General features: G+C 41.2%; 1 protein-coding gene across 3 annotated transcripts in view; it reads left to right on the top strand.

The window, feature by feature from the left end:
- Positions 1 to 26,935, top strand: part of CNTLN (centlein) — a 578,743-nt gene that overhangs the window by 233,077 nt on the left and 318,731 nt on the right. For all 3 annotated transcript variants that reach the window (XM_077249936.1, XM_077249945.1, XM_077249954.1), the window contains one exon: positions 12,019 to 12,192. In XM_077249936.1, coding sequence (XP_077106051.1) covers positions 12,019 to 12,192 — 174 coding nt within the window. The remainder of the gene's footprint in view (positions 1 to 12,018; positions 12,193 to 26,935) is intronic.

The raw sequence follows: 26,935 nt of genomic DNA, 5'->3' as shown, positions 1-26,935 counted from the left end.
TAGTTATGTAATGGTCTCTTCTATCAATAAAGAATACTCCAACAGACTAATGTACTTACACACAATTATAGCTTATCCTGCAAAGATATATATTTTTTGGCAGTTTTGAAGTAAACTCCTGCTGCTCAGTGATTTTAGCAGTAAACTTCTTCTCTACAACCTAATAAATAAGTCATAATGAAAATAATTAGGTAAAATTGTAATAAGAAGTCAGTTACGCAGACAATAATTTAACAAACTGCTACGCAGCATGAGGTCCAAATGTGAGCCCATCTCTGTTGTGCTTTCCTAGTATAGGAGCATGATACATTGATTCACTCTGGTTTCTGGGCTAAATTCTGAATCTATCCAGGAGTTTATTTTCTGTGGTTTTCTATAAGCATCATCTGCATATAGCGGGATCGCAGCCTATGCGTATGAGCTGCTGCCACACAACAGGGTAATTATACGGAAGTTTACCTACCTACTTTGACGAGATTCTGCTTTGTTTCGCTAATGAAATGCAGAGCTTTTTTTTTTTTTTGGATGCAATTATTCAAAATGTTATTACCCATACTGAACACTCAATGACTTAAGGTGGATTAATTAAACTGTAGCTGGTTTGCCATCTGGGTGCAACATATTTAGCTGCTTTTCTATAAGGAAGATTTTTCATTGAATAAAGTGTTTTTGAGAAGGTGGTTGCCAGGTTGTGTTCTCTAAAAGATAAATGTTAGACCCAGCTTCAATTAATGCCATAATAACGGCAATAAAAGGCGGCTGCTGGTGGATGTTTTTTCACCTGCTCGCAGTTTGCACAAAAGGGGCTAATACATTATTTGGGAGATGATGTTACGGCTTTTTTTTTGCAGAAGCACAGACAAGTACATTTAAGTTCAGTACGCTCGTTTCACACAACAGCAGAGAAAAAAAAGAAAAAAAAAGAAGCGAGATGACAGGCATAAACCTAATCTGATTTTTATGGCTCAAGCGGATTCATTAAATTAGAGCTCTCGTGTTCATTAATGAACTGGTGCCATATGTTTTAACTACCCTGGTCAATAGCTGATAAAGAAAAGCTCTTGTTCCGAAAGACAGAATTAAAAATGGAAAAAAAAAAAAAAATGAGAGGGAAAAACAGCTGGATAAAAAAATTCCCTGTTTTGGACTTGTATCAGAGGAGTTGCTTTGATTTCAGTAAACTACAACCGAGGCAATATGGCTTACAATTTGTGACCCCAAAGGTAGTCATACATTACTGGAATCCAGCCTACTGCGCCTCACATTACACAGATGTGAAGGCCTGATTATAGCTGCTTCATAATTAACAGTGATCCGATTTGTTTTGTGGCATAAATGGTGCATGTGTAGAACATTAGCCATGGCACTCTCATTCAAATTCAACTCGAGGGCTCAGCGGCAGGCGGGTCACGAGCTTCAGGGAGTTGAAGCACAAGCTCCTCCATATGTTCTTGCTGCATCTTACTATGGCTACGAGTGCAAGTTAAGTTCCCTAAAGAACCTAATCGTGTTCTGTAATTACAGCGCGGCTTTCTGCTGGCTAGAAATGAGGGAAAAGCTAAAACACTCCCTCATCAGATAATTTGTAAATTACTTTACATGGCGGATGCCTAACTCAGTTGGTTTTCAACTGCTGAAATTATAAATAATTGTAACAGATGTGGCAATATGGCTGGTCTCCAATAAACGAGGCCCTTGGTAATTTGGCCGACCCTTTGACAGGCCAATTTAATAAAATGTGAACAAAATCTTCTTGCTAATAATTTATCATCCTTTTTCCCCACTGAATAAACTTAATTACCCTAGCAGTTAACAAGGTCACACCCAGATGCCAAACTCTGCTACAGTTTTGATAATGCAATCAGGAATTGAGAGGTGATGACAGTGTTGTTGTTTTTTCATTACCTGGCTCCATATAAACACAGGTGGCGTAGCTTCCTTGTCAGTTTTTAATAATTACCGGCTATTATGGAATGCATAGTTAGCAGATTGAAAACCACACTTTAGAGTATTTGTCTGAGTATGATGGAGATTTTACTGTATGGGGAGGATGATCCCTGGAATACGGCTCCAACATTCGGTGACTTCCCGACAGCTCCTGGGTAGCTCGTAGGTGACATCAGGAATATTCTTTAACTACGATTCTGACATTTTCATGACCCAGTGTGATTTAACCTTTGTTTAAAGCTTTCTATACCCGTTTAATTGGCTCCTATAGTGACATGTTTGATGACGCCGCGTAGAACACTGCAAGGTTAAAGGTTGATGTCTTCTAATGGGAGGTGACACCATACTGCTTTGTATTATTGCGATGTCTGAAAACTTATCTATATATGTGCCCTTTTGTGAAGCTTTCCCCCCCCCCCTTGATTTTCTATCATTTTTTTTTTCGCTTATGAAGATTTTGTTTTATTATAGGAAACCGATCATCAGTATATTACAACCCTAATTAATGTGAGAAATGGGCCTTTAATCATTATTAAATCCATATTAAGCTTGTAAAATTTTATTTTGACATCTTCGAGAAAGTTTTAGTCCCAATATATGAGGCGGTCACTGTGATTCCAGTGTTCCTGGCTCTCCCTATTTCCGCGACGACTGCCGTCCTCCGGTCTTTGATAGATGGGTCACTCTTTTCTGGATGACTAGGCTCCTCTGCCTGAGAATTTGTTTAGGTGCCATAATTACCTTATGGTCATCTCAGAGGGAGCAATACATGCGCAGATCAATTGGCGGCTCTCACGATGTCCTCAGGAATGTACGGCACATGTTCCAAAGCAGTGATGTCACCTACACAAAATTTCAGGTGATGGAGGCATGTCACTCATAGTGGTGGCCTGTCCATCAGAGACCAACTGCGAGCAAGGAAAAGAGAGAGGCAATAGAGCTGGAAGTGCAGTGCCCTCCCCCTGCACTTGAAACTTAAACTTCAACGCTGGGTTTCTCTAAGACATCAAAATATAATAATTCAAGCAAGTTATACATTTAATAAGTATTAAAGGCTCTTTACTCACATGTCATTAGTTAGGGATGCAATACCCTGATGACAGGTTAGCTTTAATATAACTCAAGTGCCTTCTACTAAAGAGGTGCAAGGTAAAGATAAAACATCAGGCAAAAATGTAAAAAAATTCTGTATCAGTTTTTTGTGGTCCCACTTATTTTATTATTGTTCTGTAGGTATGGGTTGACACGCCAACTCAAATATTTTTTTTTCCTTCTTTATATTCACTTTAGTGAACAGGCCACTCACCTAATACACTCATTTATGTTTACTTTTATAAGCAATCATTAAAGGGAACCTGTCAGCAGGATTGTGCTTAGTAACCTACGGACAGTGTCAGGTTGGCACCGTTATACTGATTAAAATGATACCCTGGTTGATGAAATCCGTCTTGGGGTTGTTGTTTAATCTATACTTGTGGTTTTGAGTTAATGATATGCTTTTGCATTGGGATGGTCTGTGCTCTGCTTATATATTCATACTGATGGCTTCTGACAGGTCACTGATTCCTCATTGACCTGCCCCCTATTTTACATACTGAATATAAGATGTTTTTTTTTTTTTTTATTTACTATTCAGCAGGCCATCTAAGCCATCTATATGAGCATGTAGGTCATACCAAGTAAAACAATATGACACCTTGATTACAGAGAAATCCACATTTTGCGCATAATGTGTAAATGAGCTGTTAAGATTTATTGGCGGGCCATAGTTATCCCTGAGAATCTGCCTCTAGAGCTTATTTTAACCCCTTTCTGACATCTGACGTACTATCCCGTCAAGGTGGGGTGGGCCCATATGACCACCGACGGGATAGTACGTCATATGCGATCGGCTGCGCTCACGGGGGGAGCGCGGCAGATCGCGGCCGGGTGTCAGCTGCCTATCGCAGCTGACATCCGGCACTATGTGCCAGGAGCGGTCACGGACCGCCCCCGACACATTAACCCCCGGCACACCGCGATCAAACATGATCGCGGTGTACCGGCGGTACAGGGAAGCATCGCGCAGGGAGGGGGCTCTCTGCGGGCTTCCCTGAGACGATCGGTACAAGGGAAGAGCAGGCTGCAGCTGCAGCTCTGTAAGCCTGCAGCGATAAATGAGATCGCCGATCTCACAGAGTGCTATGCAAACTGTGAGATCGGCGATCTGTGATGTCCCCCCCGGGACAAAGTAAAAAAGTTGAAAAAAAAAAATTTCCACGTGTAAAAAAAATAAAAATAATAAAAAAAATTCCTAAATAAAGAAAAAAATATATATATTATTCCCATAAATACATTTCTTTATCTAAAAAAAAAAAAAAGAAAAACAATAAAAGTACACATATTTAGTATCGCCGCGTCCATAACGACCCAACCTATAAAACTGTCCCACTAGTTAACCCCTTCAGTGAACACCGTAAGAAAAAAAAAAAAAACGAGCCAAAAAACAACACTTTATTATCATACCGCCAAACAAAAAGTGGAATAACACGCGATCAAAAAGACGGATTTAAACAACCATGGTACCACTGAAAACGTCATCTTGTCCTGCAAAAAACGAGCCGCCATACAGCATCATAAGCAAAAAAGTAAAAAAGTTATAGTCCTCAGAATAAAGCGATGCCAAAATAATTATTTTTTCTATAAAATAGCTTTTATCGTATAAAAGCGCCAAAACATAAAAAAAAGATATAAATGAGGTATCGCTGTAATCGTACTGACCCGAAGAATAAAACTGCTTTATCAATTTTACCAAACGCGGAACGGTATAAACGCCTCCCCCAAAAGAAATTCATGAATAGCTAGTTTTTGGTCATTCTGCCTCACAAAAATAGGAATAAAAAGTGATCAAAAACTGTCACGTGTCCGAAAATGCTACCTATAAAAATGTCAACTCGTCCCGCAAAAAACAAGACCTCACTTGACTCTGTGGACCAAAATATGTAAAAATTATAGGTCTCAAAATGTGGAGACGCAAAAACTTTTTTGCTATAAAAAGCGTCTTTTAGTGTGTGACAGCTGTCAATCATAAAAATCCGATATAAAAAAACGCTATAAAAGTAAATCAAACCCCCCTTCATCACCCCCTTAGTTAGGGAAGAATAATAAATTTAAAAAAAATGTATTTATTTCCATTTTCCCATTAGGGTTAGGGCTAGGGCTAGGGTTGGGGCTAGGGTTGGGGCTAGGGTTGGGGGTAAAGTTAGGGTTAGGGTTGGAGGTAAAGTTAGGGATAGGGTTGGGGCTAAAGTTAGGGTTGGGGCTAAAGTTAGGGCTAGGGTTAGGGCTAGGGTTAGGGCTAGGGTTAGGGCTAGGGTTAGGGTTGGGGCTAGGGTTGGAGGTAAAGTTAGGGTTGGGGCTAAAGATCGGGTTAGGGTTGGGGCTAAAGTTAGGGTTAGGGTTTGGATTACATTTACGGTTGGGATTAGGGTTTAGATTAGAGTTAGGGGTGTGTCAGGGTTAGGGGTGTGGTTAGGGTTACCGTTGGGATTAGGGTTGTGTTTGGATTAGGGTTTCAGGTAGAATTGGGGAGTTTCCACTGTTCAGGCACATCAGGGGCTCTCCAAACGCGACATGGCGTCCGATCTCAATTCCAGCCAATTCTGCGTTGAAAAAGTAAAACAGTTCTCCTTCCCTTCTGAGCTCTCCCGTGCGCCCAAACAGGGGTTTACCCCAACATATGGGGTATCAGTGTACTCGGGACAAATTGGACAACAACTTTTGGGGTCCAAGTTCTCTTGTTATCCTTGGGAAAATTTTGTGGGAAAAAAAAAAAAATTTATTTTCACGGCTGCGTTGTAAACTGTAGTGAAACACTTGGGGGTTCAAAGTTCTCACAACACATCTAGATAAGTTCCTTGGGAGGTCTAGTTTCCAATATGGGGTCACTTGTGGGGGGCTTGTACTGTTTGGGTACATCAGGGGCTCTGCAAATGCAACGTGATGCCTGCAGACCAATCCATTTAAGTCTGCATTCCAAATGGCGCTCCTTCCCTTCCGAGCTCTGTCATGCGCCCAAACAGTGGTTCCCCCCCCCCCCACATATGGGGTATCAGCGTACTCAGGACAAATTGGACAACAACTTTTGGGGTCCAATTTATTCTGTTACCCTTGTAAAAATACAAAGCTGGGGGCTAAAAAATCATTTTTGTGAAAAAAAAAAAAGGAATTTTTATTTTCACGGCTCTGCGTTATAAACTGTAGTGAAACACCTGGGGGTTCAAAGCTCTCAAAACACATCTAGATAAGTTCCTTAGGGGGTCTACTTTCCAAAATGGTGTCATTTGTGGGGGGTTTTAATGTTTAGGCACATCAGGGGCTCTCCAAACGCAACATGGCGTCCCATCTTAATTCCAGTCAATTTTGCATTGAAAAGTAAAATAGCGCTCCTTCCCTTCCGAGCTCTGCTATGCGCCCAAACAGTGGTTTACCCCCACATATGGGGTATCGTTGCACTCAGGACAAATTGCACAACAAATTTTGTGGTCCAATTTCTTCTCTTACCCTTGGGAAAATAAAAAATTGGGGGCGAAAAGATCATTTTTGTGAAAAAATATGATTTTTTATTTTTACGGCTCTGCATTATAAACTTCCATGAAGCACTCGCGGGGTCAAAGTGCTCACCAAACATCAAGATAAGTTCCTTAGGGGGTCTACTTTCCAAAATGGTGTCACTTGTGGGGGTTTTTAATGTTTAGGCACATCAGGGGCTCTCCAAACGCAGCATGGCGTCCCATCTTAATTCCAGTCAATTTTGCATTGAAAAGTAAAATAGCGCTCCTTCCCTTCCGAGCTCTGCTATGCGCCCAAACAGTGGTTTACCCCCACATATGGGGTATCGTCGCACTCAGGACAAATTGCACAACAACTTTTGTTGTCTAATTTCTTCTTACTCTTGGGAAAATAAAAAATAGGGGGCGAAAAGATCATTTTTGTGAAAAAATATGATTTTTTATTTTTACGGCTCTGCATTATAAACTTCTGTGAAGCACTTGTTGGGTCAAAGTGCTGACCACACATCTAGATAAGTTTCTTAGGGGGTCTACTTTCCAAAATGGTGTCACTTGTGGGGGGTTTCAATGTTTAGGCACATCAGGGGCTCTCCAAATGCAACATGTCGTCCCATCTCAATTCCAGTCAATTTTGCATTGAAAAGTCAAATGGCGCTCCTTCCCTTCCGAGCTCTGCCATGCGCCCAAACAGTGGTTTACCCCCACATATGGGGTATCAGCGTACTCAGGACAAATTGTACAACAACTTTTGGGGTCCATTTTCTCCTTTTACCCTTGGTAAAATAAAACAAATTGGAGCTGAAATAAATTTTGTGTGAAAAAAAGTAAAATGTTCATTTTTATTTAAACATTCCAAAAATTCCTGTGAAACACCTGAAGGGTTAATAAACTTCTTGAATGTAGTTTTGAGCACCTTGAGGGGTGCAGTTTTTAGAAAGGTGTCACACTTTGGTATTTTCTATCATATAGACCCCTCAAAATGACTTCAAATGAGATGTTGTCCCTAAAAAAAATGGTGTTGTAAAAATGAGAAATTTGTGGTCAACTTTTAACCCTTATAACTCCCTAACAAAAAAAAAAATGTTGGTTCCAAAATTGTGCTGATGTAAAGTAGACATGTGGGAAATGTTACTTATTAAGTATTTTGCGTGACATATCTCTGTGATTTAAGGGCATAAAAATTCAAAGTTGGAAAATTGCGAAATTTTACCCCTATCATGAAGTACAATATGTCACGAGAAAACAATGTCAGAATCGCCAAGATCCATTGAAGCGTTCCAGAGTTATAACCTCATAAAGGGACAGTGGTCAGAATTGAAAAAATTGGCCCGGTCATGAACGTGCAAACCACCCTTGGGGGTGAAGGGGTTAAATTAAATGGGGGGTTACCAGTGTGAGACATGTAATGACATGTAATGACTGTCAGTCTGCTCTCCTGACCTACATGTCTCACTCGTAATGCACACTTTCATGTAAAATAAGCTCTGGAGACAAATTCCCAGGGAGATCTACATAATAAGAATAAAGAGGATTTCTCTGGAATGAGACATCAAATTGCAGATATCAGGATATCATTTTATTCAGTGTCCTATAACCAACATGTCCTTTATAGGAGGGTTCACCCTACTGACTGATTCTCTTTTAACCCCTTTACGACCTTAGTCGTATCCATATGTCCAGGTCGCTTGATACTTACCGACCTTGGATGTATGGATACATCATGACAATTTTGCTCTTACAGAGGCGCTGCACGAACCCTCACCGCCCGATGTCAGCTGATTTTGACAGATGACATCTGGCTCTCAGGCACTTAAACCCCCTAAATGCTGTGATTGCAGCATTTAGCATGCAGGCAGAGGGAAGAAAGCCACTCTGCAATTCGATCTGAGACCCCGCAACGTTATCGTGGGGTCCCGATCATTGTCATGGTGACCCGATGTCATCATGACGTCTTCCATGTCGCCAGGCATTAGCAAGTTAGTTAGATCATGCACAGTCCATGATCTAACAAACTTGTGTCTGCAGCACTGACAGGTTATAGGTCTATAGAAATAATTGTATTGCTATGCCTTATAACTGCGATCAGACTGCAGAAAGTGAAAGTGCACCCCAAAAATCGGAATAGAACGCAATAAAAAATGTCATAATCACGAAAATGGTACGAATATCGGAATATAATAAAAGCTTCAACTCAATCCACAAAAAAATCAAGTCCCCACTCAAGTCCGTCATCTGTTAACGGAAATATAGGGGGCTTCCATGTTGGAAAGGATGTGGAAAAGCAAAATGGCCCTCTGTTGTGAACTCTATTTCTGGGCTCCCTCTTGTGGTCACAAGTGGTACTGTGTGAGTGCTGTCTTTCTGCAGGTTTGTGACTGGCATCAGCTGTCTCGTTATCTGTGGGCTGGTTTTCTATTTAAGCTCACTTGGACTCACAGTCTATGCCTGCTGTCAATGTATTCAGTGCTATTCTGATTCCTTCTGACTACCTTGCTCCCAGTCTCTTCAAGAGAAGCTAAGTTTCCATTTTGTTCATTTTTTGATCATCAGTGTTCTATATGTTTCTTGTCCAGCTTGCTAATATGTGATTTCCCAGCTTGCTGGTAGCTCTGGGGGGCTGAGTTTCTCCCCCCACACCGTTAGTTGGTGTGGGGGTTCTTGATTTCTCAGCGTGGATATTTTGGTAGGGTTTTTTTACTGACCGCACAGTTCGCTATCTGTCTTCTGCTATCTAGTATTAGCGGGCCTCATTCGCTGAATCTGTTTTCATTCCTACGTGTGTCTTTTCTCCTTACCTCACCGTTATTATTTGTTGGGGGCTTCCTATATCTTTGGGGTTATTTCTCTTGAGGCAAGTGAGGTCTTGCTTTCTCTTTAGGGGTAGTCAGTTTCTCAGGCTGCGTCGAGACGTCCAGGATTTTAGGCACGTTCACCGGCTACCTTTAGTGTGTTTGGATAGGATCAGGTTTTGCGGTCAGTCCAGTTACCACCTCCCTAGAGCTCGTGTCAATGTTTAGTTACTTAGCTAGTATTTCCTGTGATCCCCAGCCACTGGGATCATAACAGCCCTCGCCCCCAAAAGAGATTCAGCAAATTCTGTGCTCCCAAATCCAAATGCCTAAACCGCAGTTAGTGTCTACATGTTTGGCATTTCTGTAGCGATCAGAGCCCGCTTAATTTACAGGTGCATGAGCAGGACAGCACGGTGGCTCAGTGGTTAGCACTGCAGCCTTGCAGCGCTGGAGTCCTGGGTTGAAGTCCAACCAAGGACAACATCTGTGAGGAGTTTGTATGTTCTCCCCGTGTTTGCGTGGGTTTCCTCCGGGTTCTCTGGTTTCCTCCCACATTCCAAAGACATACTGATAGGGAATTTAGATTGTGAGCCCCATCAAGGACAGCGATGATAATGTTTGTAAACTGTAAAGCGCTGCGGAATATGTTAGCACTATTTAAAAATAAACATTATTATATTATTATTATGGACTCAATGTTTTGGCACTGCAATGGCAGTTTGCAACATCCACCGCTGCTTATGTCTGGAAAACACCCATGGAGTCAAATTGTCACTACACCTGTAGATAAATTCCCAAAGGGGTATAATTTCCAGGGGCTCTTCAATCGCAACTTGGTGTCTGCTATTCCAGGAAATTTTGGATTCAAAAAGTCAAATAGCGCTCCTTACCTTTCAAGCCTTGCTGTGTACCCAAACAGTAGTTTTCTCCCACATATGGGGTATCTGGGGGAGAAATTGCTCAACAAATTTTGGGGTCATTTTTTCCTGTTACCCTTGCAAAAATGCAAATAAAAAATTGGGTCGAAAGTAATATTTTTGTGACAAAAAGTTAAATGTTCATTTGTTTTTTTCTTTCCACATTCCAAAAATTCCTGTGATGCACTTGAAGGGTTAATAAACTTCTTCATTGAGGTTTTGAGGCATGCAGTTTTTAGAGTTGTGTCAATTTTGGGTATTTTCTGTCATATAGGCCCCTCAAAGTCACTTCAAATGTGATGTCGTCTCAAACAAAAAAAAAAATTTGGTTGTGAAAAATGAGAAATTTCTGGTCAACTTTTAACCTTTATAACTTCCTATGAAAAGATGTTTAAAAAATTGTGCTGATGTAAAATAGACATGTGGGAAATGTTACTTATTAATTATTTTGTGTGATGTAACTCACTGATTTAAGGGCATAAAAATTAGGTTTGAAAATTGCAAAATGTTCACCAAATTTCCATTTTTTTCACAAATAAACACAAGTCATATCAAAGAAATTTTACCATTACCATGAAGTACAATATGTCACAAATTGCATTCTCAGAATCAGTGAGATCCGTTGAAGCGTTCCAGAGTTGTTACATCATAAAGTGACAGTTGTCAAAATTGCAAAAATTTGCCTTGGTCATTAACGTGCAAGCAGCCTTGGATGTTCAAGGGAGTCTGTCACCCCCCAAAATCGTATATGAGCTGCGGCCATCGGCATCAGGGGCGCCGGGAAAGGTCAGAGAGGCCCAGCGCCTGCGCACTGCAGTACTTTGCTCTGGCCTCAACAGGGCAGACAAAGTACGCCTGCGCAGGAGCTGCGGCTAGAAGACAAGAAGAGGACGTCATCGTAAGAAGATAGGAGGCGCTGGACCGGACCGCGACACCCATCGGACCGGGACCGCAGCGGGACCGCCCCTGTGTGAGTATAATATAACCTTTATTTCTCATCTTTCAGGTTACATCGGGGTCTTTTCTACAGCATTACAGAATGCTGTAGATAAGCTCCTGATGCCGGTGACCGCAGCTCATATACGATTTTGGGGGTGACAGATTCTCTTTAAAGGGGTTAAGGATATTTATAGTTTTAAATGGCTAGATATTACTTTCTCATCTACTTTATTGAAATAGATGTTTAAATATTGGGTTTACCTTAGGCTTGCATTCTAAAAGCACATATTGGTCTCTAATTTTTATAAATTTATGAACATAACTTCATGTAATGTGGACATTAGAAGCAGCAGAGGTGTAGTATATTGAATTCTTGAGAGGATGTGAAATTCTAAATTTCTAATTGGTTGTGAACAAACATTTACAAAATAAAGTTACTATGTAAGGAGTAATTTTTATAGCTGTTTAAATTTTTTTTAAGTATTTTTTTCAATTTGTTTTTAAATTTTCACATGTCAACATTGTGTTGGATAACAGAGGTGCAAAATGTGTAACAGCCTCTAGCATCTAAAGGGTTAAATATCTAGGCTACTAAGTATTTAATGATGTGCCTGAAAAATTGGAGAATATAATTGTGGTCTGACGTTTTGTTCATTTACAGAGAGTAAATACTTTAAAGTGTAAGGTCAAATTCTGGTGCATAGTGGGCAGCACTTCTGGAAGTATAGTTCATCATTTTTAGGCTGAGCAAACATCTATAGAGCGTATACGTCTAACAAAGTGTTTGGAAATAATGGCCTTTTACAGAAATGTGTGTGTTCTATTAATCATGCCATATAATTTCCTTTTTAATTATGATTTTAATTACTGCAGGACTTGGAACATCCATCCCTTGTGGAACTGGAACTCATAATAGCTTCACAGAAATCAGAAATAAAATTTCTACAGGACAAACTTAAAGCAGCGGATCTCAAGTTAACACAAGTAAATAATTGTAGAAGGGATGCACTTGAGAGCAGCATCCTGAGGGCTGGGAGAACACATGAGGTAAGAAGTCTTTTATTGTCTGGTGCATTTGTGTCAATTCGAGGTTATTCGAATCAAAAAGCTTTTCCCACTAGGATTTCAGGAACTAACTTTTTTAATAAGTCTACCTTATAATTTTTGCAACTGCTTGGAAGAATGATTAAACCATTTGCCAAAGGCTTGTTATGTTTTGTTACATGGGATGATTATAACATTTAGAATGAACATTCTCTGAAGCTGCAATTGCTGTCTGCACACTCTGCCGTCAGTGTTTTCCCTTTCATCCTATATTCGTTTCTTCACTGCATTGAACTTTTTTCAGTTATTTTTATACTTATAGGTGACCACTCGAGTTTATACTGAAACCCAAATGACATGTAGGAACAGTGAGGAAATACACAAAGTATTGAGTTAATTTAGTACATTATATTGACTTCATTCATCTTCAAGAACAGCGGTCAGCTGCTAAGTCACGAAGTCTACAAGTCTCCCGATGATGTTCTGTGCCTTCTGACACCAGCAGACGCTCTAAGTCCACTTCATGGATAGGACTTGTTTTTACCGTACATTCCACAGATGATCTTTTTGATTGAAATCTGGGGATTGAGACACTTTTTTTTTTCTTACCCTAATAAATAACATACACGTTTGCCAGTTGTCGGGATTTTGGGGGTAGACAGAGGTCAGCATGGGCAACTGTGACTGATCTGCAGCATAGCTGCTCTATATGTTGAGAGCTAAGATACAGAAGCCACAACATTCTAATCCAGTGTTTCTCAACTTCAGTCCTTAAGACTAGAGTTGAGCGAATATGTTTGCAATCCGTCGCCGAATCTGAATTTGCCATTTTCATGACATATTGGTACCCTATTCGTGCTGAATTTATGTTTGATAATCGGATCCAAACATATTTAGTAATTTCTACTCCCATTGACTCCAATGACGTTCGCCTGTGTTTGGCAAATACTGCAAAAATAGTAACTGCCGCCGATCATAATTGGAACCGAATTTTGAAAAATTCACTCAACTGTACTCAGGACCCACCAAAACGTCATGATTTCAGGGTTTCCTTAGTATTGCATAGGTGATGGAATGAATGCTTGAGAATGTGATGAAATTATCACCTGTGCAATACGAAGGATATCCTGAAAACTTGACCTGTTTGTGGGTCTTGAGGACTGGAGTCGAGAAACACTGTTCTACTGTAATCGCTGGCAGTGAGAATGATAAGTTATGACTTGTGATGAGCGAGTGTACTTGTTGCTCGGGTTTTCCTGAGCACGCTCGGGTGGTCTCCGAGTATTTATGACTGCTCGGAGATTTAGTTTTCATCGCCACAGCTGAATGATTTACATCTACTAGCCAGCTTGATTACATGTGGGGATTCCCTAGCAACCAGGCAACCCCCACATGTACTCAGGTTGGGTAGTAGCTGTAAATCATTCAGCTGCTGCGTTGAAAACTAAATCTCTTAACACTAACAAATACTCGGAGACCACTCGAGCGTGCTCGGGAAAACCCGAGCAACGAGTACACTCGCTCATCACTAGTTATGACATACAAGTTATTTGTAAGGTTTCTGCCCATCTGTACCTTGGTCATGGCCTGGTGCGATGTAGAATATTGTGCCATATGATGGCACAGTCTTGACTTGAATGCTGTTCTACATTACACCAGGCTATGACCAAGGTCCATATGGACAGAAACATTCCCGACCTTTTGATATGTAGAATTATTTGAATGCCATATGTTGACCTATCAATAAAGTTATAGTCTTCACTGCAATCTACCCGAGTGCTGTGATTCTCTGTACTTTGATTAGACAATACATGATACCATTGCACACCACCAAGCATCAAGACTGACTACCATCTTCCTAATATCATATTTTCTATTTTACCATATCTTCATGGAAAAATAAAGAACAAAAATAATGTGGTTACATAAATATGCACACCATTAAACTAATACTTTTAGTAGATGTTGTATACCCTTTAAATTTATGATAACATTCAATCTTTTTGTGTAGCAGTCTATCACCATGGCGCATCTACAACTGGCAATCTTTGCCCACTTTTCCTTGCAGTAGCGCTCAAAATGTGTCAGATTATGAGGGCATCTCCAGTGTATAGCTCTCTTGAGATCATCCCACAGATTTTCAATTGGATTCAGATTTCAGCTCTGCCCAGGCCATTCCAAAACTTTGATCTTCACAGGCATTCTTTTATTGATTTGGAGGTATGCTTAGGTCGTGATCATGCTGAGAGGTAAAATTCATCTTCAACTTTTTAACAGAAGACTGAATGTTTTGAAGCAAAATTGACTGATATTACTGTTCATAATTCCCTCCACCTTGACTACAGTCCCAGTTCCAAGTGGTGAAAAGCATAATGCTGCCTCCACCACCTTTCGCTGTGGGTATTGTGTTCTTTTGGTGATGCGCTGTGTTGGGTTTGCTCCAAACATAACTTTTTTAATTATGAGCAAACAGTTCAATCTTATAAACCTACAAAAATATCCACTTGGCCAAGTGGAGCATACCCCTAAGCCATGACATAAGACCAACCAAAGAGAAGGATCTCTAAATTGATAGATCCAAAAATAGTAAATGATGAAAACTAAAAATGTATAAGATAAATCAGAACATAATACAGCAAAATGGGTTTAGGAAAAATATAAAATTTTATTTAAACATTAAATATCTGACAATGTCAAAATTATGGGGTGAGGAAGAAAAGCAGCAAAAAAACATGTGAGAAAAGATGGAAAAATGTGTATCACATCGGGGAGAAAACACGGGTGTCCCCCGGCACTAAACCTGCGCACAGTATTAGGCTACTTTCACACTAGCGTTAACTGCAATCCGCCACAATGCGTCGTTTTGCCGAAAAAACGCATCCTGCAAAAGTGCTTGCAGGATGCGTTTTTTCTCCATAGACTAACATTAAGCGACGTATTGCGACGGATTGACACACGTCGCAACCGTCGTGCGACGGTTGCGCCGTGTTGTGGCGGACCGTCGGGACCAAAAAACGCTACATGTAACGTTTTTTGCTCATGACGGTCCGCTTTTTCCGACCACGCATGCGCGGCCGGAACTCCGCCCCCACCTCCCCGCACTTCCCCGCACCTCACAATGGGGCAGCGGATGCATCCGCTGCCCCCGTTGTGCGGCGGAGACAACGCTAGCGTCGGGAACCTCGGCCCGACGCACCGCGACGGGCCGAGCCCGACGCTAGTGTGAAAGTAGCCTTAGGGTATGTGTCCACGTTCAGGATTGCATCAGGATTTGGTCAGTATTATCCATCAGTATTTATAAGCCAAAACCAGGAGTGGAACAATTAGAGGAAAAGTATAATAGAAAGACATGCACCAATTCTGCATTTATCACCCACTCCTGGTTTTGGCTTACAAATACTGACGTAAAATCCTGACCAAATCCTGATGCAATCCTGAACGTGGACACATACCCTAAGGGTAATATGCTTTTGTGATGAGACACGGGATCAATAATATAGGTCTGTTGAGTCATATAACAGTATATATGAAGGGGCAGGGAACTTTAAGTGTTGCTGCCATATATGAGGTTACTGTTGAAGAATGAAGTTAATGGGTTCTAAATATAGATAGTGACTTCTAAAGACTGAATGTAGGAGGCTAGCATAAATGTCCAAGGGCAAAGATCATGTTTAGCTGAAGTTCCGACAGTGTGGGATAATATTACCCTGAGACATATTGTCAGTAAAGTGCGGGTGTGACACAGCTGTGATCGGAGGTAAAAAGTTTACTTCTGGTCACTAGTGTCGGATGATGGGACCACTTCTCCCATCAGCCTTCGCCTGCTGCCTCGTATAACAGCGAGAGCAGGTGGCGGCTGATGGTAGTATTCATCAGCTGGTGCCTGTGCTATAAATAAATTAAAAAAAAAAAAACCGCATGGGTTCCCCTGTATTTTTGATAAACAGCCAGGCAAAACTGAAAGCTGGAGGCTGTAACCCTCAGCTGTCAACGTTGGCAAGGTTGGCTATCAAGAATAGAAGGGTCCCCATGCTGTTTTTTTAAATTATTTGATTAAAAAAACAAAAAAACCACTTTAGGTCCCACCATTTTTGACAACCAGCCTTGCTAAAGCATACAGCTAGGGGATGGTAGTCTCAGGCTGGTAAGGGGCCATTAATATTTGCCCCAGCCTAAAAATAGCAGCCCACAGCCACCCAAAAAAGGCGCATTTATTAGATGCGCAAATTATTGCGCTTTGCCTGGCTCTTCCCACTTGCCCTGTAGCGGAGGCAAGTGGGGTTCATATTTGTGGGGTTGATGTGACCTTTGTATTGTCCGTTGACATCAAGCCATGGCTTAGTATTTGAGAGGTTTCTGCTCAACCTGATATTGTAAATAAACACACAGCCAGAATAAAATTCTTTAATTGAAAGAATGACACCGATTTCTTTAATGATTCTAAATTAAACCATACTCATGTAAAGTAGGCATAGTAGTAGTCCCATCAGCCAAAGTCAATGACCGGAGGCAAACTTTTTACCTCCGATCACAGCTGCGGACTCACACTGTCATTTCACAGCATGGGAACTGTGGCTGTCTGATCGTCTGTAATGATTTAGAAGCAGTGTTTGCAACGCTATCATGCACATGACAGCGCGACAAACACCCTGTGTTTGGGGGGACGAACCGAACAGTAACACCCCACTTCCTGGTGAAGTCCGTGTTCGGTGTCCGTGCCCGAACAGTAGGTGTTCGCTACAGAAACTGAACTTTACTGCTCAGTTTCGCCCATCTCTTATCATGTGTGGTATGGTCATGATGCCAGCTGCAGCTTGTCAATAAAGACTGTGCAATGATTGATTGTAGCTAAGTATGTTGTTTTTGACTCCACAAAGCCATATAATAAAAATAATCATGGAAAACCTGCTTAAAATTAAATAACATTTAACATATGTTCCTCAAAATGATCATCCAGCTACATGAATGCGAGTCTGGTTAAGTCACATACAGCATTGATTTCAAAGAACCCAGTAAATTACAGCGTTAATCAAGGCTATGTACCTGTATCAACTTTCTTCACTAATTTCTTTACCTTGTTGCTTCAAAGGACCATAGCAGACCTCAGACGACACAGTCTGCACAACCTGAATTGTGTAAAGGCCCACACTAAGACCGTAATACGACTTGTCAGAAAGCTGCTATTTGCAGATGATGCTTCCTTTGTCTCCTATACAGAAGCAGCCCTACAGTGTATAACATTTTGTGTTGCAGAAGCTGCCGAACTAGATGTCAGTCCAAAGAAGACAGAGATCCTTTATCAGTTGGCGCCCCAGGAAGCTTCCCCCCTCCCCTCAACACATCACTGTTGGTGAATCAGAGCTAAAGACAGTCCAGTAGTTCAACTACCTAGAATGCATTATTTTCTCAGATGTCATTGACAAGGGATTGATAACAGTGTAGCCAAAGCATACAGTACATTTGGTAGAGTATACAATGAGTCTGGAAAACTAGCATCTGAAGAAATGCCCAAAGGTCAGCATGTGCAACACTGTCATATTATCCACCCTCCTATATGGATCTGAGGAGTGAATTATCTACCGCCATCACCTTCGGCCTTTTGAGCTCTTCCATCAGCGATGCCTTACTTGCGTCTGCAAGGATTTCACCAACACTGCTCTTAAACAGGCAGAAGTTTAAAACATCAAGGCCATGATGCTGAAGAAGCAGTTGTGTTGGGCAGGAACATATCTCAAGGATGGAAGACCATCCTCTACTCAAGATTGCATTATATGGTTAACTCGCCACGTGACAGAGGGGTACTAAAGAAGAAATATTAGGACACACTGAAGAAATCCCTTGATGCCTGCCATATTGACAAATCTATGACCTGCCCTATCTGCGAACTGCAGGTGTTGGAGGCATAGCATTCACAAGGCTGTTTCCTCCTTTAACAACTTATGACAGACTATCATCTAAGACAAGATCATAGCGCAAGAATCAAGGCAACACCATGCCCAGATCCTATCTTTACTGCAATACCATGCCTAAATATGATCTTTGCTTGTAGCCAATGCTGCCATAACTGGTTGTCCCACATTGGCCTTATTGGCCACGAAGAGCCACATGGACATTCTTCTCTACCTTTCACAAATAATCTTTGTTCCCAAAGCTAAGCAATGATGGTTATCTTTTGTTAAGTACTTGTCCTGAAAACATTCTCTCCTATCTCAGCTAGAGAATCTTGCAACTCCTTCACTACTGGCGTATTTTTTTGTGTCCTCTATATTTAGAGTACTCATCTGTTTGGTACATGGCAGAATGCAGCAGTAGAGAGACACTTCATGTCTACACTTTTGCTAAATTGTGTATAAATATACTTTTCAAACAGTTTTACAAAAAAAACTGTTTGAAATGTTGCTAGCTATGTACGACATTTTGCATTTTATGCTAGCTTTGGCAACTTTTTCAAAAGTAGGGGAATCTTGTTGGAGTCAGCTATGCTGAGCACAGTCTAACAGATTTATCCTAATTTATGCCACAAATGTGGCATATACTATAGCAAATGTACTCCAGTCAGTGATTGAAGTACATTCAATGGATTTAATATGTCTTACCCTAGTGAGCCCTTGATCAAGACTGGTGTATATAGCCCCAGTCTTGATGAATCGGCCCCATTGAGTTTTCTGTGTTTTACACAGGTGCCGTAAGGGTTGTACAAAACCATATAAAAATGTACTAGCAATGGGTGGTGGAAAGTCTTCTTATTTGGCACTGTGTGTATACTGCATAGTTTGAAGTTAACTCATTAAGGCTGGTTTCACATTTGCGTTTTTTGCCGCTGCGTTTTAGCGCAAAAAACTCATGCATTTTTTTTCCTAAATTTAACATTAAAAACGCATGCGTTTTTTTTGTATGCGTTTTGCCGCGTTTTACGACGCATGCGTCTTTTCTATGCTTGCGTTTTGTTGCAGGAATGCAACATGTAGAATTTCTAGAGGCTTTTTTTGCCGCAAAAAAACGTATTGCTGTCTATGTAAAAGCATGCGTTTTTAAGCACATGCGTTTGGTTGCGTTTTAAATGCATGCGTTTCAATAGAAAAAAAACAAGAATACACACTGATAAGCCACCCCCCACCATCAAGGTGATAAAGGGATCCAAATCCTAACCCTAACCCTAGGGATCCTAACTAGGGTTGAGCGAAACAGATTGGCCAATTCGGCGATCTTCGCTCCAAAGCCGGGTTTCGTTTTTTATATATATACAATTGTCATTGAGACAGATATATATATATATATATATATATATATATATATATATTATATATTACATTATATATATATATATATATTTACTTCAGCGCGATATAGCAGAAAAGCCGGTAATTAAATTGCCGGCTTTTCATTTCTCCTGCCTAAACCCGACATGATATGAGACATGGTTTACATGCAATAAACCATGTCATATCCCCCTTTTTTTTTGCATATTCCACACTACTAATGTTAGTAGTGTGTATGTGCAAAATTTTGGCGCTGTAGCTATTAAATTTAAGGGTTAAATCGTGGAAAAAATTGGCGTGGGCTCCCGCGCAATTTTCTCCGCCAGAGTGGTAAAGCCAGTGACTGAGGGCAGATTTTAATAGCCTAGAGAGGGACCATGGTTATTATAGATTTCCCATTGACTTGCATTGGGTTTCGTGTTTCGGCCGATCCCCCGACCCCGACTTTTCAAGAAGATCGGCCGATTTCACTCGACTCGACTTTTGAGAAAGTCGGGTTTTGTGGAACCCGACTCGACCTCAAAAAAGGAAAAGTCGCTCAACCCTAATCCTAACCCTAGGGATCCTAACCCTACCCCTAACCCTAGGGATCCTAACCCTAACCCTAGGGATCCTAACCCTAACCCCAACCCTAGCTATTTCTATTTATAGTGGGTTTTCTAGATGATTTTGATGATTGGCAGCTGTCACACACTTCTCAGCATGCGTTTCAAAAACGCAAACGCAGGAAAAAACGCATGTAAACGCGTCAAAATGCCGCGTTTTTTTTTTACCGCATGAGAAAACGCATGCGTCTAAATGCGTTGTTTTCACCACCTGTGTTTGCGTTTTAAACGCTGCGTTTTTAAACGCAAATGTGAAACTAGCCTAATACCTGTAGCTGTGTTTCATGATACCTACTTCCTACATTAGCTGTTTTAGGAAAGTGTGGGTACATCATGTGTTTACAAATTAACTTTATATCTATAATAACTTAACAATCTTCTATTCTATCAAAATATTCTCGGTTAAAATAAAAGTATATTGTATAAAACATATTACTGGGGTTTTCCTTCTTCGTTGAAAAATGATGGTGCTATACTGAAGTTCCCTGCACAGTTCTTGGCCAAGATTGTCCCTGTTCAGATAAAAAAAAAAAATCTAAGGCTATTTTGCCGGTTAATTCTTATTTATTCCCAGCAGTCAAATTCCCACTGATGAGAAAGTGATTACCTATCTTGGTCATCAATTTCTAAGATAAGAAAACCCCTTAGAGTTTAAAAAAAATAATAAAAATTCACATTGCATATAGAGAACAATGCCACCTTTCCTAAGGAGGAGAGACTGAAATAGTGACAGTAAAATCATTTTATTGACTGAACTGGAATTAGTGTGTAAATTAGAAGCTTGTGTGATGTCATTAATTAATGTGTATCCAGATCTGTTTCCATCACAGTGTAAAATGGCATGGCCTTGTGTATATAACATCTCATATAGTTGTGAATTGTCTTATTTGCTAGTTATTTGTTCTGCTTTTAGAATCCTGCTTCAGTGAAGTGATCAGGCTGAGAACCATTGTTGGTCTAGCACCCAGTAGTTATTCTATGCAGAGGCCAAATATTTCGAGTCAAGCACCTATTCTCTGCCCATTGCTGAAATGAATTGTAAGCCAAAGGTGGCCAACGTCTGGCTTGGCATAACTTTAGCAAGCCAGGATTCAGTGGTTCATCTGCATGCATTTTTCTGTAATGAGTTTAGCTGTAATGAGTGCAATTTGCATTTGTAAATCCCAATCTGTTTGTGACGCTACTGTTCCAAGACCATTTACTATTACTATAGACTGAAACTTTTATTTTTCTTTATTTAATTTTACTTTTAATTCATATTAAAAATAGTAGTAAATTGAATGCATGTTATATTTTTGGAGATTTTTTGCAGATTTTACTTCCACACCAATAATCATTTTAGTTTTATACTTTCTGTCTTATTCGTAGGATATTATTTTTGCTTCATTATAAAATGAATTGTCCCACTGAATAGGTTTATCACCTTCTTAGAGGATAGGTAAATATGATTCCTGTGACCCCAATGATTGAGGGTGAGGGTCCAAAAGACCACTGTGTGTATAGAGCGGTAGTACGCATACTCCACTTTCATTCTGTTTACTATGGAACTGGAGTTGCTAGCCACTGAATTTTAGATGTAGTCACTAGAAATGTACATACTCAGACTGCAGCTTTAAAACAGCGGGTGAAATAAGTATTGTAGATGTCACCAATTTTATAAGTAAATCTATTTCTAAAGGTGCTATTGACACGAAATTCTCTCCAGATGATGGTAACAACAAGAGTTGAGCCAACCTTGCGTATATATCCGAATCCCATTGAATTCAATGGGAGGCAAAAGCAAACGCATAGACAACACCTTAAGGGAGGCCAAAAAGGTTCCCAAACAGCTCATATTAGGGGCAGATACCAGGAACACTGGCATCAATTGACCCAGAGTAGAAATACTATAATTGTGCAGCATGGATGCATGGGACAGGGCTTGGACCAGCATTTATAGCTGAAACATTGATCAGTAACAGGTAGATGAGTGACAGGTGTAGGCCTGGTGCTTTGAGAGCTTTGCCAAATTCATTAAAGCAACACACATGAAAGAGATCCAACTTGGAGTGCAAACATTTCAAAGAATTGTTGCCACACACCACTAAAGTGGCATCAATTTCTCCAGAGTACAAATAGTATAATGGCACTCTGAGACTCTTTCCACTACGGGCAACCCACCAGATGGAGACCCAACTTTGAGTCCACATTTAAAAAAATTGTTTGTAACATCAGCAGCAGGCATAAAAGCCACAACAAAGGTGTCACAGACTGCATTAATGCGAGATCAATGCATCACACTAAAAACGTCATCGCCTCATTTTCCCTATCTGTGAAAGGGGTGCAAAAGTCATTGGAGATCCATGACTTGTTCATCTTGGTGAAAGTTAGGTGGTCTACACTTTCAGGGGACAGCCAGATGCTCTTATCCATCAGGACATGACCAGCAGCACTGAAGACATGTTCTTAGAGAACGCTGACTGCCAGGTATGACACAACCGCCAAGGCGTAACAAGCAAGTTCAATTTTTGAAGACCAAAATGCAAAATGGTCCAAATTCTCCCTGATGCCATTCATATTGAGCTTGAGATACTCCTGCACCATCCTTTCCAGTTGTTGGCAACATGTCAGACTTGTTTTCTGTTCTGTTAGTGCACAGGCTGGTCTAAAAAATGTGAAACTTCTCACAGAATTTGCTTCTGCCACTTACACAGCTGCTGCTAATGTTTTTGTTTTGACAACTTGACTTTCCCGGGGTTGGAAGTCTATAACTGTGATGCACACTGTGTGCCTCACTGCTGGCTTGGGTAAAAGCACCCTTAAGACTATCTACAAGCATGCACATGATCTTTTCCAGGGGTGAAGCATCTGGCAAAGTTTACTCTTGTACTGTGAATCTAACAGAATCACAACCCAGTAGTCAGCACTATTTCTAATCCTAAGAATACGGTCATCATGTTGAAGATAGTGCAGCAAGAAGGAACTTGTGTCGGGCGCGTCCATGAGGTCCAATTCCATGGTGTGTTGGTGGCAGGATAACACTCAAGCTTGATTCCTCCGTCCCCTACTGCCAACCACGGACAACACAGAATGGATCATTATCCTTTTAATCTCCCAACTGTTGCACGCCCGGTCCACTCGTCCGCCTCATCCTCCATTTATTCATCGGTTCCTGCACCTTCACTAACAGTTTGTCTGTTACCATGATTGCGGTCATCAACCCTCCCATGGCACCAGCCTGTGCAATGAAAATTCGGCACTTAGAGATATTGTTATCCCTTCCGTATCCTCCTCTGCTTCCACCTCTTCCTCTGGGACCACAACTATTCAAAGTGTGCTCCACCATATAGATGACCAGAATAGGGATGCTAATAACTGCATCATCAGCGCTAACCATCTTAGTAGCCATATTGAAACTGCAGAAGGGTGCAGAGGTCCTTCATCTGTGCCAACTCTACAATCGTGATTTGCACCACGTCTGTACTGCGTTGGCCCAGGCTATGCAAAAGGACATACTGCAGCAGGGCTCATTGTTGCTGCCACAGTTGCTGCAACATGAGCGTGGAATTCCACTGTGTCGGCACATCGCATATCAAACAGTTAACTGGTAAGCCACAATACCTCTGTAACTATCAAAGTCGATGACCTACGGGGTGCGAACGACAGAAGTAAGCACACAGCGACCATGTTTTCTACTGCAATGTATCCAGGATGGGATAGTGGCGATGAAATAGCTTTACCACCAGGTTAAGGATGTGAGCCATGCATGGCACGTGTGTAAGTTTGCTCCAGCGTAGGGCTGCCACCAGGCTTGCAACGTTATCGCACATAGCCTTCCCTTTGTTAAGTATATAATTCCACATGTGTTAATTAATAGTTTTGATGCCTTCAGTGTGAATTTAAAATTTTCATAGTAATGAAAATACAGAAAAATCTTTAAATGAGAAGGTGTGTCCAAACTTTTGGTCTGTACTGTACATACATAGGTGTACATTCACACACACACACACACACACACACACACACACACACACACACACACACACACACACACACACACACACACACACACACATAGGTATTTGCTCTATAATTTTAAGGGTAGGTTAATATAAAAAAAGAAAATCCAGAAAGTCACATTGCATAAATTATATAAATTTATTTGCATTTTTAAGTGAGAATTAAGTACCGTGAATACTCGCATATAAGCCGATATTTTTAGCTCATTTTTTTAGGCTGGAAGTGCCCCTCTCGGCTTATGTTCGAGTCATTCCCAGGGGGAGGGGAGCGGCGGCTGTCACTTCATACCCACCTGCTCCCGGCGCGGTCCCGGCTTCTCCCATGCGATGCGATGGTCTATGGGCGCCGGCAGCTCTTCCTGTGCTCAGCGGTCACGTGGTACCGCTCATTAAAGTAATGAATATGGACGTGACTTCACTCCCATAGGGGTGGAGTGCATATTCAGTACTCTAATGAGCGGTAACAGTGACTGCTGAAAACAGGAACATGCTGCCGGCCCAGGATGACAGAGAAGCAGGGACCGTGCCGGGAGGGTGAGCATTGTGATATTCACCTGTTCCCCGTTCCACCGTTTAGCTCCGTCTTCCGCTTCCTCTGGCTGTGACGTTCAGGTCAGAGGGCGCGATGAAGTGGTTAGTGTGCGCCGCCCTCTGCCTGAACAGCCAGAGAGCCGGAAGACTGAGCGGCACACAGCGGTGGAACAGGGACAAGTGAATATTGCAAGTCCGGGGGCCTGAGCGACGAGACGTATGTTATTTTTTTTTTTTTTCCATTGCAGCAGAAACAGCATATGGAGCATAATCTATGGCACATTTTATGGGGCCATCAACCGTTATGCAGGATTGTTTGGGGCATAATCTATGGAGCATTTTATGGGGCCATCAAACTTTATGCAGGATTGTATGGGTCATAATCTATGGAGCATCTTATATGGGGCCATCAACCTTTATGCAGGATTGTATGGGGCATAATCTGTGGAGCATCTTATAGGGCAATCAACCTTTGTGCAGCAGCATATGGGGCATAATCTATGGAGCATCCTATGGGGCAATCAACCTTTGTGCAGCATTATATGGGGTATAATATTCTATAGAGCATCTTAAGGGGCCATCATTAATCTTTTGTGCAGCATTATATGGGGCATATTTTTATATGGAGCATCTTATGGGGCCCATCATGAACTTTGTGGAGCTTTGTATGGGGCGTATTTTGTATGGAGCATCTTATGGGGCCATCATGAACTGTATGGAGCATTATATGAGGCTCCTGATTAAATATCGATATTCTAAAACACTTAACCTACTGATGTCTCGATCAATTTTATTTTATTGGTATTTTTTTTTTTTTTTAAATTTACTAGTAGCTGCTGCATTTCCCACCCTAGGCTTATACTCAAGTCAATAAGTTTTCCCTGTTTTTTTGTGGCAAAATTAGTGTGTCTCGGCTTATACTCGGGTCGACTTATACTCGATTATATAGGGTAATTGATCTGTCTGGCAAGCATTACTTCATACTTGGTGGCAAAACCCTTGTTGGCAAGCACAGCAGTCAGACTTTTTGTAGTTGATGAGGTTTGTGCACATGTCAGGAGCAATTTTGGTCCACTCCTCTTTGCATGTCATGTCTAAATCATTAACATTTTGAGGCTGTTGCTTGGCAACTCAGAGCTTCAACTCTCTCCATAAATTTTCAATGGGATTAAGGTCTGGAGATTAGCTAGGCCACTTCATGACCTTAATTTTCTTCTTTTTGAGCCACTCCTTTGTTGCCTTGGCTGTATGTTTTGGGTGATTGTCTTGCTGGTAGACCCAGCCACGACCCATTTTTAATGTCCTGGCGGAGGAAAAGAGGTTGTCCCTCCAGAGTCTCGCCGTATGGCTAAGAAGTACTGTTAGACAGGAGGTATCCTGGAGCGCAGAATTTTCTATAATAGTTTGCAGACTCTATATACAAAGCCCTCAAGTGCTAGACAAGCAGAACCCCCCCCCTTAAGTGACCCCATTTTGGAAATAATACCCCTTTGGGTATTTTTCTAGAGGTGTAGTGACCATGGGTATTTTCCAGAAACAAGCAGCAGTTGATGTTTTTGAGTGATAATTGCAAACTTAACTTGTAGTGACCAGTACATTGTAATACCCGTATGTTGTGCCCAGCTTATACATTCGTAAATTAGGCGGGCTCTCATCACTACAGAAATGCCAGACATGTGGACCCTAAATGTGATTTAGGCATGCTGTGGGGCTCAGAAGGGAAGGGGGCATTTGGAATTGGGAGCACAGAATTTGCTGAATTTCTTTTGCAGGGCGAGAACCATTTTATTTTTCCACAGCCTTTGTGCTACCAGTAACGTGGAAGCCCCCTATATTTCTGGTAACAAATGACGGACCTGATACTTAGTAAATATTTCTCCCAGCAATATGCGCTCCTGAAGGACTATGATGGAACTTGATATTCTGATTAAAAAATGATTTTTATTTCAAACTGAAACACAATCGGTTTCGACTTCTTAGAGTCTTCTTCAGGTTTAATGTCATCCATGACTGGCCTGAGTGGGGACTTAGGGTATGTGCAGACATTCAATGTTTAGCAGCATTTTGGATGCAGCACATGTCTGCTGCGTCCAAAGCGCTGCTGGCTTTTGAATGAAGGTGATTTTGCATATGTTCATTGAACTGTGCGGAATCACCGCGTCCAATACATTGGATGGGTGACATTTATGTTACTGAGACTCACGTCTCCGCAAGATACTGTAAATAGACATGCTACAGTCTGGAAAGACGCACCGCATATCCGTCTCCACGAATGGTCCACAGGCATCCCAGCACACATAGTGAACATGGGATTTCTTAAAATCCCATCCACTATGTTGTAGCATCTGGATGT

This window comes from Ranitomeya variabilis, chromosome 1 (assembly GCF_051348905.1).
Source record: "Ranitomeya variabilis isolate aRanVar5 chromosome 1, aRanVar5.hap1, whole genome shotgun sequence".
NCBI classification, from domain to species: domain Eukaryota; kingdom Metazoa; phylum Chordata; class Amphibia; order Anura; family Dendrobatidae; genus Ranitomeya; species Ranitomeya variabilis.
This window is presented reverse-complemented; position numbering and strand designations above follow the sequence as displayed.